Below are 12,535 nucleotides of genomic sequence, written 5' to 3'. Positions count from 1 at the left end.
CCTGGTCGTGCTTCCAGGCATATTCCATTCCCCTTTCGTCTCGGTGCTCGTTCCCGCCGACCATGTTATTTACGAGCATCACCGAAGCGAAGGGCGCGGAGGGGGTCTGGACCAGCCGAGAAACCATCATCTCCTTCTTTTTCTCTCCTATCCTTCTCTCTAGCTGAGTTTCCGTTCAAACGAATCGCTTTCGCGTGATTTTTAATCTCGATTCCGAGTTGAATCCGCAGATGTCGTTTATTTTCGATCGTTACTTTCCAAATTCCGGGGTGGTTCCCCGAAGGGGTTGAACACAGCTGTCGCGTCAATATCGAAGGCAAGAACAATGTGTTCGCCCGTATGGACCCGGGAAACCAACAATTTAACAAACAATCGCTACTTTATTGAAATTCAATCCGTTTTACACGCTCGTTTCGCGGTTCATGGGCCATCAAGCGGGAGAGGAACGAGGCTCGTTGGCCGTCGTCCGAAAAAGGAGCCTTCGCGTCGTTCCTCCTCGAGGAACACGATCCATAAATCAACGGGGGAGAGAGTGCGTATCGGTGTCCGGTCTGCGTGGTTTATTCGCCGCGTGGCTAGATTATTTATCACTTTTGCGTCGATGCACCCCTCCGCGCGTCACCGTTAATGTAACCGTCCGTAGGTTCACATTGTGGCGCGAATGCGGCCAGAAGCGTCGCCGCGCCTACACCGACCATATTCCACCGATGAGGAGACGCGAGAGAAGACGGACAGAGGAGAGAAGAGAAGAGAAGAGACGTGACCTAACCCTCTTCACTCTCGAGGGGCTGTGGCCGAACCTGGCGTCTGATTGATATACGGACTGTTAAGTGTTTGCAATAACCGACGTTTATATCCACCTCTAATACATCCAGCCATAAATAACTGGCCACTTCGAAGCCTGCACGCGGCACGAATCCGCGGGCAACTCTGGCCAGGAGGTTGAAGAGGGATTCGCGAGCTGCCTCGCGAGGTGAGACGTTGACCAGAAGTCTGCTTTTTCGACGGATGACGGTGTTCGGGGTGTCGATAACCTGTTCTGAATCACGTCGAATAAGAATTCCTTCTCGCGATGCTTACGCTCCGCGAGAAGGGTTATTAGCGTTAGAAGGGGAATTAAAATGCGTTCAGGTTAATTTCTGTGAAATCACCCGTTTATTCTCGACACGCCTAACGTGTCGTTACGCCCTTTTGTGTCGTGGACACCATTGAATCCGACGATCTCTAGGAGGTCCACTCCTCAGGGAACACCTGCGATCCTAGGATCCAGGTGTCGCTCACGGCTTAAACTCGTCGAAATTTGCTAAATCCCTGCCCTTAAGCGCCCTCGTCGACGCGTCGAACGCGGCCGTTATATCGCCGAAAGAGCATTCCCTCGACTCGGCTCGGCACGGTACAATGCCGCGTCATTAGCGGCTAATAGACGCCGTTAAACAGGATTTAGGGAGACCGAGCGGCCATGGAAGAATACTTGCCTTACAATTTGTCATTTGTCATTTGTATCGTTTACTGGTGATCCGAGGCTACCCTTAAACGTTGCGATCCGTACCCGAGAGCCTTGCCGCGTCTCTTCTCATTTCTGCTTTCGATGCATAGGCAGCTTTACGGGGGAGGACAAACACCCGGCGTGTACGTTGCACTTGAAAAAAAAAGAAAAAAAAAAGGCACCATTCCAAAATACACACCCCAAAAGTCGTCATCGGATTTCGCTCGAGCGCTATGACGTTTTATCAATCACAAGCTGCCAGAGCCGTCGCTTTCATTAGACCGCGAATCGCCCGGCTTTTTCTCGCTTGATGGATGAATTCTAGAAATCCGTAACACGAGAACGCGTACGCGTCATTTCTCCCGCACGGAGGCCTGTTCGCATTGTTTATGAGATTTTTATGGAGGCGAAACGCTGGGAAAACGCGCACCCTCCTACGATAAGCCGGATAATAAAATGTCGAGCAATCACCGAACCCTGTTTTTTCCTCCCCTTCCCCTCTCTCTCTCTCTCTCTCTCTCTCTCTCTCTCTTTCTCTCTATCGAGAGGGTCCATAATTAGTGAGTCGTAAATCCTCTTCTTTTTCCACCCTCAAGAAGAATGGTCGATGATAAATCATTTTTCCCAGGGAACCTGTTGAATTTACGTCGATTGCATGTAACGTTGATGTAGACATTTACACGAAATATCGATTGCCGATTTGCTCTCGAAAACACTGGATCTCTGCAACTTTATCCACGAGCTTTCATTAAGAATACTTGCGAGCTTTTCTCTGATACCTCCATTACGTAACCACGCGAGGATGGTGGTAACATTTACGATACTGATTGAGGAAGTTAATCAGCCGATTATTTTCCGAAGTTATGTTTGATAATTAATGACGATTAAAAAACGATAGTATTTATAAAGACATACGACGAGTGATTATAGTAGACGACGGTTGTGTCTTCGTTACACACGTTCCAAGAAATGCCATTTCGGTAATGGCACTGGTAGCTCGAGCAACATCATTTTCCTCGTACCGAACGTCATTTTTTACCCTGAAAACGGTAACGATCCTCTTTTTTATTCACTTTCTCGTCGTGGTAAATTGGATGTTGGTCCTTGTTTTTCTTTTAAGATAAAAGCAGGAGAAACGACGTAACGCAGGGTGGCCAGTGTGCGCTCGTAGCGTTTCCCACAATAAAGGGCACACGTGAGCTTGTTGCGGGGTGTAGGGCGCAGTTTTTTTTTACGGAGTATCCCTTGCACGTCGGATCGATTCTCGTCAAAGTCTCGTATTGCTTTACACGGAGCATTAAAGCGCCATAAAAATAAAAAGAATAATCGATTGGAAATCCATCAGAGACGAGAAAAGACAATAGCACGATCTACGATCCTGATTAAGATACAAAACTACTCGATGCATATTCTTTCATGCACCGATATTACCGGTTAGAAGTGATCCCACTTCTGACGCTACGATTCGACTGGACCGAGGGTAAGAATCGAGGAAATCCCCCGTGCCGAATTTCAAAGCCTGTAGCCTAGCCCGGCATCGCGCAAGTGGAGACTCGAAAAATCTGACGTGTCCCGAATCTCGCTTAATTAATAGCCTTATAGGGCCGTGATGGGCGCCGTTGCCCCGAAGGACCCTCTCGCGCGTTGCTGCCAGGACTGCACGGCAAATGGGGCACGTGCAGGCCACGTGTCGGTAAGAGGATATCCGTCCGCGCTACCCTAAGCGACCACCTTCAAGGGAGAAAGACGGAGGACGATGGGGCCACTGGCACCGCGTTGCTGCTGGTCTCAGGTGCCTCTGCTTTCGCCCCCTTTTCTCCGTCCTCTTCGTCTTCTTCGTCCGTACTCGCTCCTCGCGACCTTCTCCTCTTCAGCGTGCGCGTACCGCGTAATCCTCCGCGAAGGGACGTTGATCCTTCGTCGAGTTCGATATTCGTGACAGAATTTTTTAGACATTTCCTACTCGCTGATGAATCTCGTGCGAGTGGACAGTGGTTCGTGACTGGCGATGCTTTTCGAGTCGAACGGCCGATCGATAAATTCCCCCGTTTGTTTATTCGCGCGAATAGAATCCAACTCGCAGCCTAAACGTGGCAACAACTGGTAAACTTAGGCCGGACAAAGGGTACTTTTCACTTTTCCGTCGTCCGACGACTGACCACTTTGAAGAATCGACGAAAAATCCCATAATCCCCGCGGTGTCCATTGATCAGCACGCGTTCCTCGTCCACCTTCTGTCCCCTCCGCCGCGGAACGACACGGATTTCCGCCAGCGGACAATGAACAGAGAAACATTTTCCAGCAGGCCCAGTAGAACGGTAAGAACGAAGGACCAGGCCCCCACCTTTCATTGTCCCGTGGTCGTCTAGCGCGCGCGTGTAACCGGCCTGGTTTCGGTCATTCATCGTTTTCTGGTGACTCCGCGTCTGGGCTAGGGTTTCAACGCGTGCTTGTGGGTGAGACACGATCCACGACAATGCGCACAATGAGCACAGGGTGGACCGTTTAGGGCAGCACCCCCCGTAGCTTTGTGAAAGACGGCCGCCCCCCGATCGGAATTGCCGCATATTTCTCAGCCCCGTTCTCTTTTTTGATCTCTCTATACCGAGGCACTATCCCCGCGTCCTAGGCTACCCTCCCTCGGACGTTCTCCTTTGCGCCGACTGAGCTTCGGTTCCGGGCTCGGTGGTCTCGTTAGCGCGTTTTAACTCCCGTTTTTTCCACGTTTCGAGCTCCGTTTGACATTGGCTCCAACTACGACCAATATCCAACCTGTAGTTGGTCCTGTTTAAATCGTTACGTAGTGCTCGTAATCGAATCGTCAAGAAACGAGAAGAACGCGTCAACGACCACGCGATGCTATGCCTGAAAGGTTTCTCATCGGTCTTTGACACGCTTGCCAGAAGAAAATGACGACGCGGCAGAAGAGGGAAGCTTTTCTATGTCGTTCGCGTGCCAGCGTCGCGCGTTGCTTTCACCGAGCAATGCACTTTTCCCGGTGCGCGAGTCGAAGGAAAACGTTGGGCTGTTCGTTTCGAGCATCGTTTAATTCCTCTTTTTCTCCTTTTCAATTTTCCTTCCACGCCGAATGTACACGTTGAGCTTGCGGCAAACCTGCACCTCCACTGACGGTTCAAAGGAGTGCGACCAATGTTGGTCAAGGTTCGTCATTGGTCCTTGCCCGTGTTCCGGGTTTTTATGTCCCGTTTCTAATCTTATTTCATCGATAATTATATTTGAAACAGGCTGTTTATAAAACTGTTTCCCGAAGGTGTATAGAAAAGTTAAACGAGAAACCCGAAGACGACCAACTAAACGGTTCCCATTAGGCTCGAACAACGTCAGGATCGTTATCCCGCCGTTTCACAACCAAGTCACCGGTGGCTGATTCATTACCAAACACGGAATATCAATAACACCAACTGATTTCAGCGTGAACCACCACGGTGATCGGTCAATTTATTCGCGAACGTAACAAATAGATCGGCAGGGGACTCGTGCGAATGGGAAGGGGGGGGGGGGGGGGGACGCGTTCGAACGGTCCGCTGAGACGGTATTGTCGACCTATCAATGAACGAGCACAAATTTTAACAGTTCATCCGGTTACGTTTATCCCGTAGGTATAAGCGGTTTCACGGGCGCGACCCCCGAAACGAAACGAAATGAAACGCAAGGTTTCCGTACGCTTCTCTATGGGGGCTTTCACGGGCCTCCTCGAGTCCCACTCATGGGGGGTTCTCAACGGGCGGGGCCCCATTCTCCGCGGGGCGCCGGTGTTCATTGTACCGTCACTGCGTGTTTAGTACTCACGCGTCAAGTTAACAGCATCCCTCCCCTTCTCACCTTCTCTCCCTCTTTTTATTTCCTTGCCGTTTCGTCTCTATTTTTTCTTTTTTTCTTTCTCTACGCGGTGTATTCCGCGTTCCGTATACGCGCACACCTTCGACGGGATCTCCTGTTTCCGTTCGTGGCGACTAGTTTCTCAGACCCGGAATAGTCGTCAACCGTTCCTTTATTCTATACACCTTGTCATTTACATTGTGTTCTTCGAGAAATTCGAACAAGTTCGGGGTAATTCTCGAGCGTGAAGGGTTTGCGTCCGGGGGTAGTTCGACAGGGGAGTTGGACAGCTCGACGTATACGTTGCAAGCGGAGAAATGAAAATAGCGACGCGTGCTTTCGTGGGACCTTGAATTGCAACTGCCTAATGAGCTTTATTTAATGAGTTTAAGGAACACTCCGGGCTGTTAACCACACGGTTTCGAGGAAAGAGGACTCGCCGGTTGCTGGCTAGAGTAGAAGCTAGACTCCAACCTTACTCTTTAAAGATGAACACTAAATTCGTCCCAACCATCCTCGACGATACGAAAATCACCGCTTTGAACAGCCTACCATCGCGAATGCTAACTATTCGAGAAAATTCTGCCCATTAAAGCGAAATATGAATGTCCCTCTTCATCTTCCGATCGACCATCGACGTCTATCGCCAATTAGTCTTCTCGTAAAATCTTTCTTCATCGTTTCACCAACCGTCTTCCGTAAACGTTCGATTCTAATGGCGTCGGGGAAAGATTACGAAAGAGCGACGAGAGGGGATCGTCGACAACGTTTTCGCGAATTCCATCACTCGGTCGACGTTATCGGTGGCTACACCAGCGGTTTCCGTCTACGTTGCAGACGAAACCGGTTCCTTTTTATGACGGGATATCGGACGTTTCGTTTCAGCTGGTCGTCTGTGTTTCGTCTTTCCATTTCTCTTTCTCCTTTTCTCTTTTTTTGCCGTCTGTTGGGCACCTTCGTCGTGCCTGAACTGAACTTGAACCTGAAACCTGTCGCTTTTTCACGAAGACGCAACAGACAACGGCAGACGGAGACGGGAGGAAGAGGCACTGCGCACGAGGCGGTGACAAAAATGATGAAGAACGAACGACGAAGACTGCGTTCAGTCAGGTTCGATATCGCGGAAAGTAAATCCACGATCGATGAAAAAGTCGAAACGAAACGGAAACCTTAAACCAGGATCCCGGTTAGTCCCGTCTAATGACGAGGAAAAAGAGAAGAAATCACGGTTGGTCGTCCATGGCGCGGAGTGTCTCGTGGACACCGGACCGAGACAATGGACGTTGCGCAACAGCAAGAAACCGGTGGTCAAAAAGTTCCGAGTGGCGAACGGAACAATGTCGCGTTGAAAAGGCATCGGCTATGGGCACGGTGCAAAAAGACGAAGGCCGCCGCACTGTTCCGCCGAATCGACTTTCCATAGAACGAGATAAAAAGAGCAGGCGCGGCTGTGACCGCAGAAAGCGTGGCCGGATGCAACCGGCTGCTCCGATGACTTCTTAATTCACCGACGACGAAACGAGTCCCTTCCCCTTTCGAACCGCAGCCCCTCTCGCGAGGAGGAAAAAATGCGAAAAAGAAATCGCGGGCAGAATCGTCGCGTGACGAGAGGCGACGCGTGCGAAATGTGCCCGTTCATGGAAATGTCGTAGGCAAACGTCGAGCGAAACACCAATTTCCCCCTCGAGGGCGAGGATGCCAGTGAACGGATGCAACTGGCCCGGTGAGGGTCGGTTTAGCTTTCAATTTTGGACACGGAAACGAGATGCCTGCGGTTTCGGTGCGTTCAAAGCGGTGCCAAGCGGTGCCAAGCGGTTCCGGATCACGTCGATTTCCCATCGGCTAATGGATTCGTTCAGTTAAGGGCGGGGTTAACTTTGAGGGACGCGACAAAATGTTATCGTCCCGCGGAATCTAACGTTACATCTGCCCGTATAAAAAGGAGCGATTCGATCGGCGAGCAGCACGCACCGCGGGCATTCCTCCAACCCCGACGCGTTCAGTTCTCGCGATGACATAACAAAACGGCGAAGAACGCGGTCGTTCGAGGCAGCGGCAAGTTAGATCGGCCCTTCTACGAACCTCCCGTGTATATGCGTTATTAGAGAGGGCTGGGGCTACGCCACTGTACACCGCCGCAACGGAGACGCTGTCCTCTCGCGCGCGGACGGTTCTCCGGCGCAGCGGCGTCGAGCAAAGCGAGTGTGCTCTCAGGGTGCTCCGAACGAGGAGGGAGAAGAGCGAACCGTGGAACGGAAAAGGAGATAGGGTGCACCGTGTTCCGCGTAGGGGCGGGACTTGTTGTTCCGCCGTGGAGCCGGGAAGGGGTCCCGATGGGCGGCTCTTCGTGGAACCGTGTCCGCCCCACTTTGTGACGTGACAGTCTTCAGGGTTCCACCGCGACGCGGCGCTACCTCTGGCTGGAACCAGTTGCAGCTGTGCCGGTTCCCTCACTCCGCAACGCGGCTTCGGCTCGGCAGACGGGTCTGTATTTACCGTGGTGCAGCGTGCTCGCGCGTATCTCGTTTCCCGGCTTCGTCGTCGTCGTCGTCGTCGTCGTCGTCGTCGTCGTTGTCGTTGTCGTCTTCGTGGTCGTGGTCGTGGTCGTGGTTCACCACCGGAGCACATGCACCATGATACGGGGCTGTCGCGCGTCCGATCGTTCCATCGTAACAGCACCGAACTGAGATCGATCATCATCGCGTGGTCGATGCTGCAAGGACACCAGGACGGTGGTAGTATTCGAGAGTGCAGGTGCGCGAACCAGCCGGGTGTTGCTTCGTCACGTTTTCCCGTCTACCTAACCTAGTGCTTTGTGAACGACTCGACTCTGTCTAACGATGGAACCAGGGTTCCCGCGTAAGGATTCCACGTCCCGGACCGTCTCCGATCACCCTGACTCGCCGCGTCGATGAACCTGTCCTCTTTCTCCGCAGTGATCGTGTATCAGTGAGGGGTGTACTTTCGTATCCGGCGGTGACGTGACTCTTTGCTTGGATGCTCCCGTACCGTTACTCTGGGTATTTCCGTTCATCACGGAGCAACACAGTGTCCGCAGGATCCGGGGGTGCTTTCTTTTCAGCGAGATGCGCCCGTGAGGGCGCGCGTTGGTACCCTCTCACCAGACTAAATTCCGTTCCGGCCGGGTTCCATCGAAACTACGGGAAACGGTCGGGGAGTTGCCAGTGACCATTGCCAGTTTCCGTGAGTGCGGAAAAGTTGCCAGACCGAGGAAACTACGGAAGGGTGAAGCGAGCTGACGGTGGCGGAGCTAGAGGAAGGAGAAGAGGAGCCAGAAGAAGGGAACCTGCGCAGCGGACGCCATCTCCGCGTTATCGGCAAGCGGATCCCCCGGGACTCCCCCCCAAGCAGCTTCGGCGTCGCGCACCCTCGGCGGGAACTACCCCGCGACAGCAGCCACCCTGATGGGAGTGTATGAGGAGCGCGCCCCTCCTACCACCGGCATGCACTGGGTGAGCGTCATCCCTCTGTTCCCTCTGTTTTCCCTCTCTTCTTTATCTCTGCTCTATCGGCCCGCCTCATCCTCGACGTCGTTGCACAGGGGTTCTCGTCTCTCTTTATCGCACTGGCCTCGATGATCCGTGGATGATAATCCTCGCGTCGACCCTTTCATCTCCAACGCCGTCTCAACGTCTCCTCGCGTCCACTTCAACCCTGGTAGGGCCCTCTTCTAAAATGTCGCGAGCTAACGGTGAAGTGAACCAGATTCCAACTAGAGCTGTCTCGTTACGCTTTCTACGAGTTGCGACGCACACGAAAACTGTTTGCGCCAAATTAGAATCGTCTCGACGTTTTTACATAGTCCTCGATCGAACAAATTTATTCTTCCTCCGTTTAATCGATCGTTTGAACATTATGAAAATGACGAGCGCAAAAGCCGTAGTCGAATTATCGAACTCGCCGTCGAACGACCAATCTTGGTCCATCGAAAATTTTCCAACTCGATGCTCTTAAATCCTCGAGCTCTCTCCTCGGACTAATTAAAACGTCGCGCTGCGAGGGATAAGAAAAGATGATGTCCCTGCAACTGTGACCCCCCCCCCCCCCCCTCTCTCTCTCTCTCTCTCTCTCTCTCTCTTGATTTCTCGGGGCGACCGCCAGTTGTAGCTGTTAATGGAAACAAATCCTAGCCGGATAATTCGATCGAACGCATTTATTGCCTGGGTGTCCGTAATTGGAATATTGCCGGCGGTGCGAGCCGCGCGGACGAGGCCCGACGCTTATCAGCGACGGTTGATATATTCACAGACCGCGCGCGGAACGAGTTCCACGATTCGCGAGGCGACGTTGTAGATCGCCGGGGACAGAAAAATGCTCAACGCACCGACGACAGGGCTGCGTGCGTACAAGTCGCGCTGTTTGACGGATCGCCACGGGCCTCGTGAATTTTTCGGGTGTCAACGGCGTAATGGATCGCGACACGCGAGCCCGCAGTCGCGCCCCCGGTCCGTTAATTGATTCCACCGACGGGAGGGGTTGCAGATTCGGATCTGCGGTTAAAAGGCGCGCATTCGACTTTCGCCCGTTTAGCGTTGCTCGAGTCACCAGGGTTCGAGTCCGCGAAACGAACGGAGTAGTCCGCAGTCTTGTTAGAGGACGAACTCGTACCGGCTTTCGTCCTCGCGGGGTCGTTCTTTCCACCTTTTTTTTTTTTTTTTTTTTTTTACCTTTTTTCTGAAATTTTTTTGCGAAGCTTCGTTGATCTTTCAGATAAAAAGATTTGACGTTGAATATTCTACTCTCGATCAGCATACGTATTGCTCGATCGCGGGTACTTTTTGCGCGCAACGAACGACGTCTATTTGTGTCACGCGACGTCCATTTTCCAACGCGGCATCGAAGCGTCTCTTCTTCTTTTTTATTTATCGCGCGGTCATCGATAAAATCGTGTCGAATTAAACGGTGGAACGTGGACGCTCGTGATTTTCAACGGCGACGTTCGTTTTCGATCGCACGAGCGTTTCGGAGCGGTGTCGAGCAATGGACGATCGACGAAGCCGGCGTTCATCTTCGAGGAATGTTAATTCCGTTTTAAACGACCGTTGAATGGCCGTGCCGTTAACGGGTACACCTTGTAAACAAACGTAATTGATTGTTCCGTGTCACCGCGTTGGCCGCTAATTGAATCGATGCATTAACTCGTGGCAGCGCCGCGGCGTCCAAAGGAGGTGGATGCAAAACGCACGCCACTGCCTCGAGCCTGGTTATTCCCCGCGGGTCAATTGAAACTGCAATTCGGTCAATGAAACGACGCTTCGAATTGTACTTTCGTCATTTATGCTTACTCTCGATGGATCGAGCGATGCTCTCAAACGTTCCTCCGAAATAACTCCATCTTCCCGTGCCAACGTGCAGCGTTTTAATGAAAAATTCATAATCGTGTCGTCCCCTCGATTTACTTTTGACATTTACTTCGTACCTTTACTTACTATCTCGATTACCAGGTCTCCCTGGAAGAATATTTAGTCGGGTCTCCTTGCAAGAGTATCAGGGAAGATCGAATTCTTTCTCCGTAATATCTTCCCCCTCTGCGATGGTATTCAAAGTCCAGTACCCATTTGTTTTTTTTTTTTCTTTTGTTTTTGGTCTTCCTTCAACTAGTCCGAAGAGGTGGAGTTCGTCGAGACGCGTAAATATATTTTCATTCATCGAAACGGCTCGACGGGAAACCTCGACGCGAAACTCCGCGTAAATATTTTGTTTGGCCTGGTATCGGTGGCAGATTAAAGGCTGTCGTGTAAAGTCCAGCGGCGGGCAGCAGGCGCCGTGCGTTTAAAGCGGCCTAATCTCCTTAGAGCGGCGCGATTATTTTATCGCGCGAAAAACGGCACAACGAAGGCAAAAGAACGACTCGGGGTACGCGGCGATTTTCGCGTAGTGTCATCGACGGCTGGCCAAGCCCAGATTTTCTCGGTCCCGTCGTTGCGCAATCGTGCTGGGCTCACCGTCCGACGCGATAATTATTCATCTCGCGACGGGAGCCCACGACCACGGCGAAAATAAATAACAATTTCCGCGACACTGCGGTGAATTACGAGCTCGGCAACCGAAAAGGGTTCTTCAGCCGTTTCATCTGCGACCGGGTGGACGTTGCCTCGATCTCGTGATCGACGAACTGTTTTTCGAGTGTAACCGAACAATTTATTCCTGTTTTGTAGCTTCTTCGTCTCGCGGAGTTGAAATTATCCGTCCCATCGGTCGGGGAAACGTCGGCATCTAATCAGCGTCGCGGCGGCATTAATTCGGCGTCCCATGCACGCGGCAGGACGCGTGCGTCACCGTGGAGCCGGCCGAGGAGAGTGTGATTATTGTAACTTCGATGAGATAAGGGCGTCGTGGCACGAACGTGTCTGCCCGTGATAGTGGTCCGTTTGTGCCGAGCGTAATTTATTAGCCTGCCCCGGCGAGATATATCCGGCCGTGCGTGCCACGGCGAGCCGGTCATCGCCAGCCGAATGTTTAATAACGTGCGCGCGCCGTGTCGATCTTTTGTCGTTTATTTATGGAGAGCCGGGATCGATACTTTCGCGAGCCCGCGAGTCGCTGGACCGGCCGCGAGACAGAAACGCGCGCGTCCCTCTCGACGGAAGTCGACACGCGTCTGCCGTGTCGCTTTCGCGTTACTAGAGTTTGAGCAACAAAAGCTTGTTAATGCTCAACATTCTTCTATTCTGGGTAGTTTCAGACTTGGACCACGCTCGTTGACTACAATACTACAATACAATATTTAATCGCGATTCCTAAACAAAGTCATTCTTCTCTTCTTTCGATCGACGGAAGAATATACGAGGTTAACAATCGGCGATGAGAAATTCTCATCCTGCAGAGATTCGAATGGTTTCTAAACAAAAATTTCTCTTTGTTTTCACTTTTTGAATAACACGCGACGCTTGAACCCTAACGCTTCAGATGTTAACGCACTCTCGATGGTAAAATGAACACTGGGAAGATGGGAAAATGGAATTTTGCATTTTCTTCGATTGGATACCATTATCGAAGTTCTCAGGAGTGCGCGAACGTCGACCAGCGAGCAGAAGCGAGAAAACTCTGCTGAAACGACTGCGTCGTTCGCGTTTGCTACAGCGGCGCACCTGTCTGTCCGATGGTTTCGCAAAACTCTGAAACGGCCCTCGTTACGGAACGTTGAAACGTTTACTCGTGCTTTCAGCGGGACCGATCGCGGTCTCG

General features: G+C 51.8%; 2 protein-coding genes across 3 annotated transcripts in view; one reads left to right on the top strand and one right to left on the bottom strand.

Annotated features, from left to right (window-relative positions):
* Foxo (forkhead box, sub-group O) overlaps positions 1 to 12,535 on the bottom strand; it is a 347,741-nt gene that overhangs the window by 228,924 nt on the left and 106,282 nt on the right. The window lies entirely within an intron of this gene.
* LOC143428108 (protein apterous-like) overlaps positions 8,507 to 12,535 on the top strand; it is a 34,651-nt gene continuing 30,622 nt past the window's right edge. For both annotated transcript variants that reach the window (XM_076902787.1, XM_076902786.1), the window contains exon 1: positions 8,507 to 8,799. In XM_076902787.1, the coding sequence (XP_076758902.1) occupies positions 8,752 to 8,799 (48 nt within the window). In that variant the 5' untranslated portion in view covers positions 8,507 to 8,751. The remainder of the gene's footprint in view (positions 8,800 to 12,535) is intronic.

This window comes from Xylocopa sonorina, chromosome 10 (genome assembly GCF_050948175.1).
Source record: "Xylocopa sonorina isolate GNS202 chromosome 10, iyXylSono1_principal, whole genome shotgun sequence".
Lineage (NCBI taxonomy): Eukaryota > Metazoa > Arthropoda > Insecta > Hymenoptera > Apidae > Xylocopa > Xylocopa sonorina.
The sequence above is the reverse complement of the archived record's forward strand: the minus strand, read 5'-3'. Positions and strand labels throughout refer to the sequence as shown.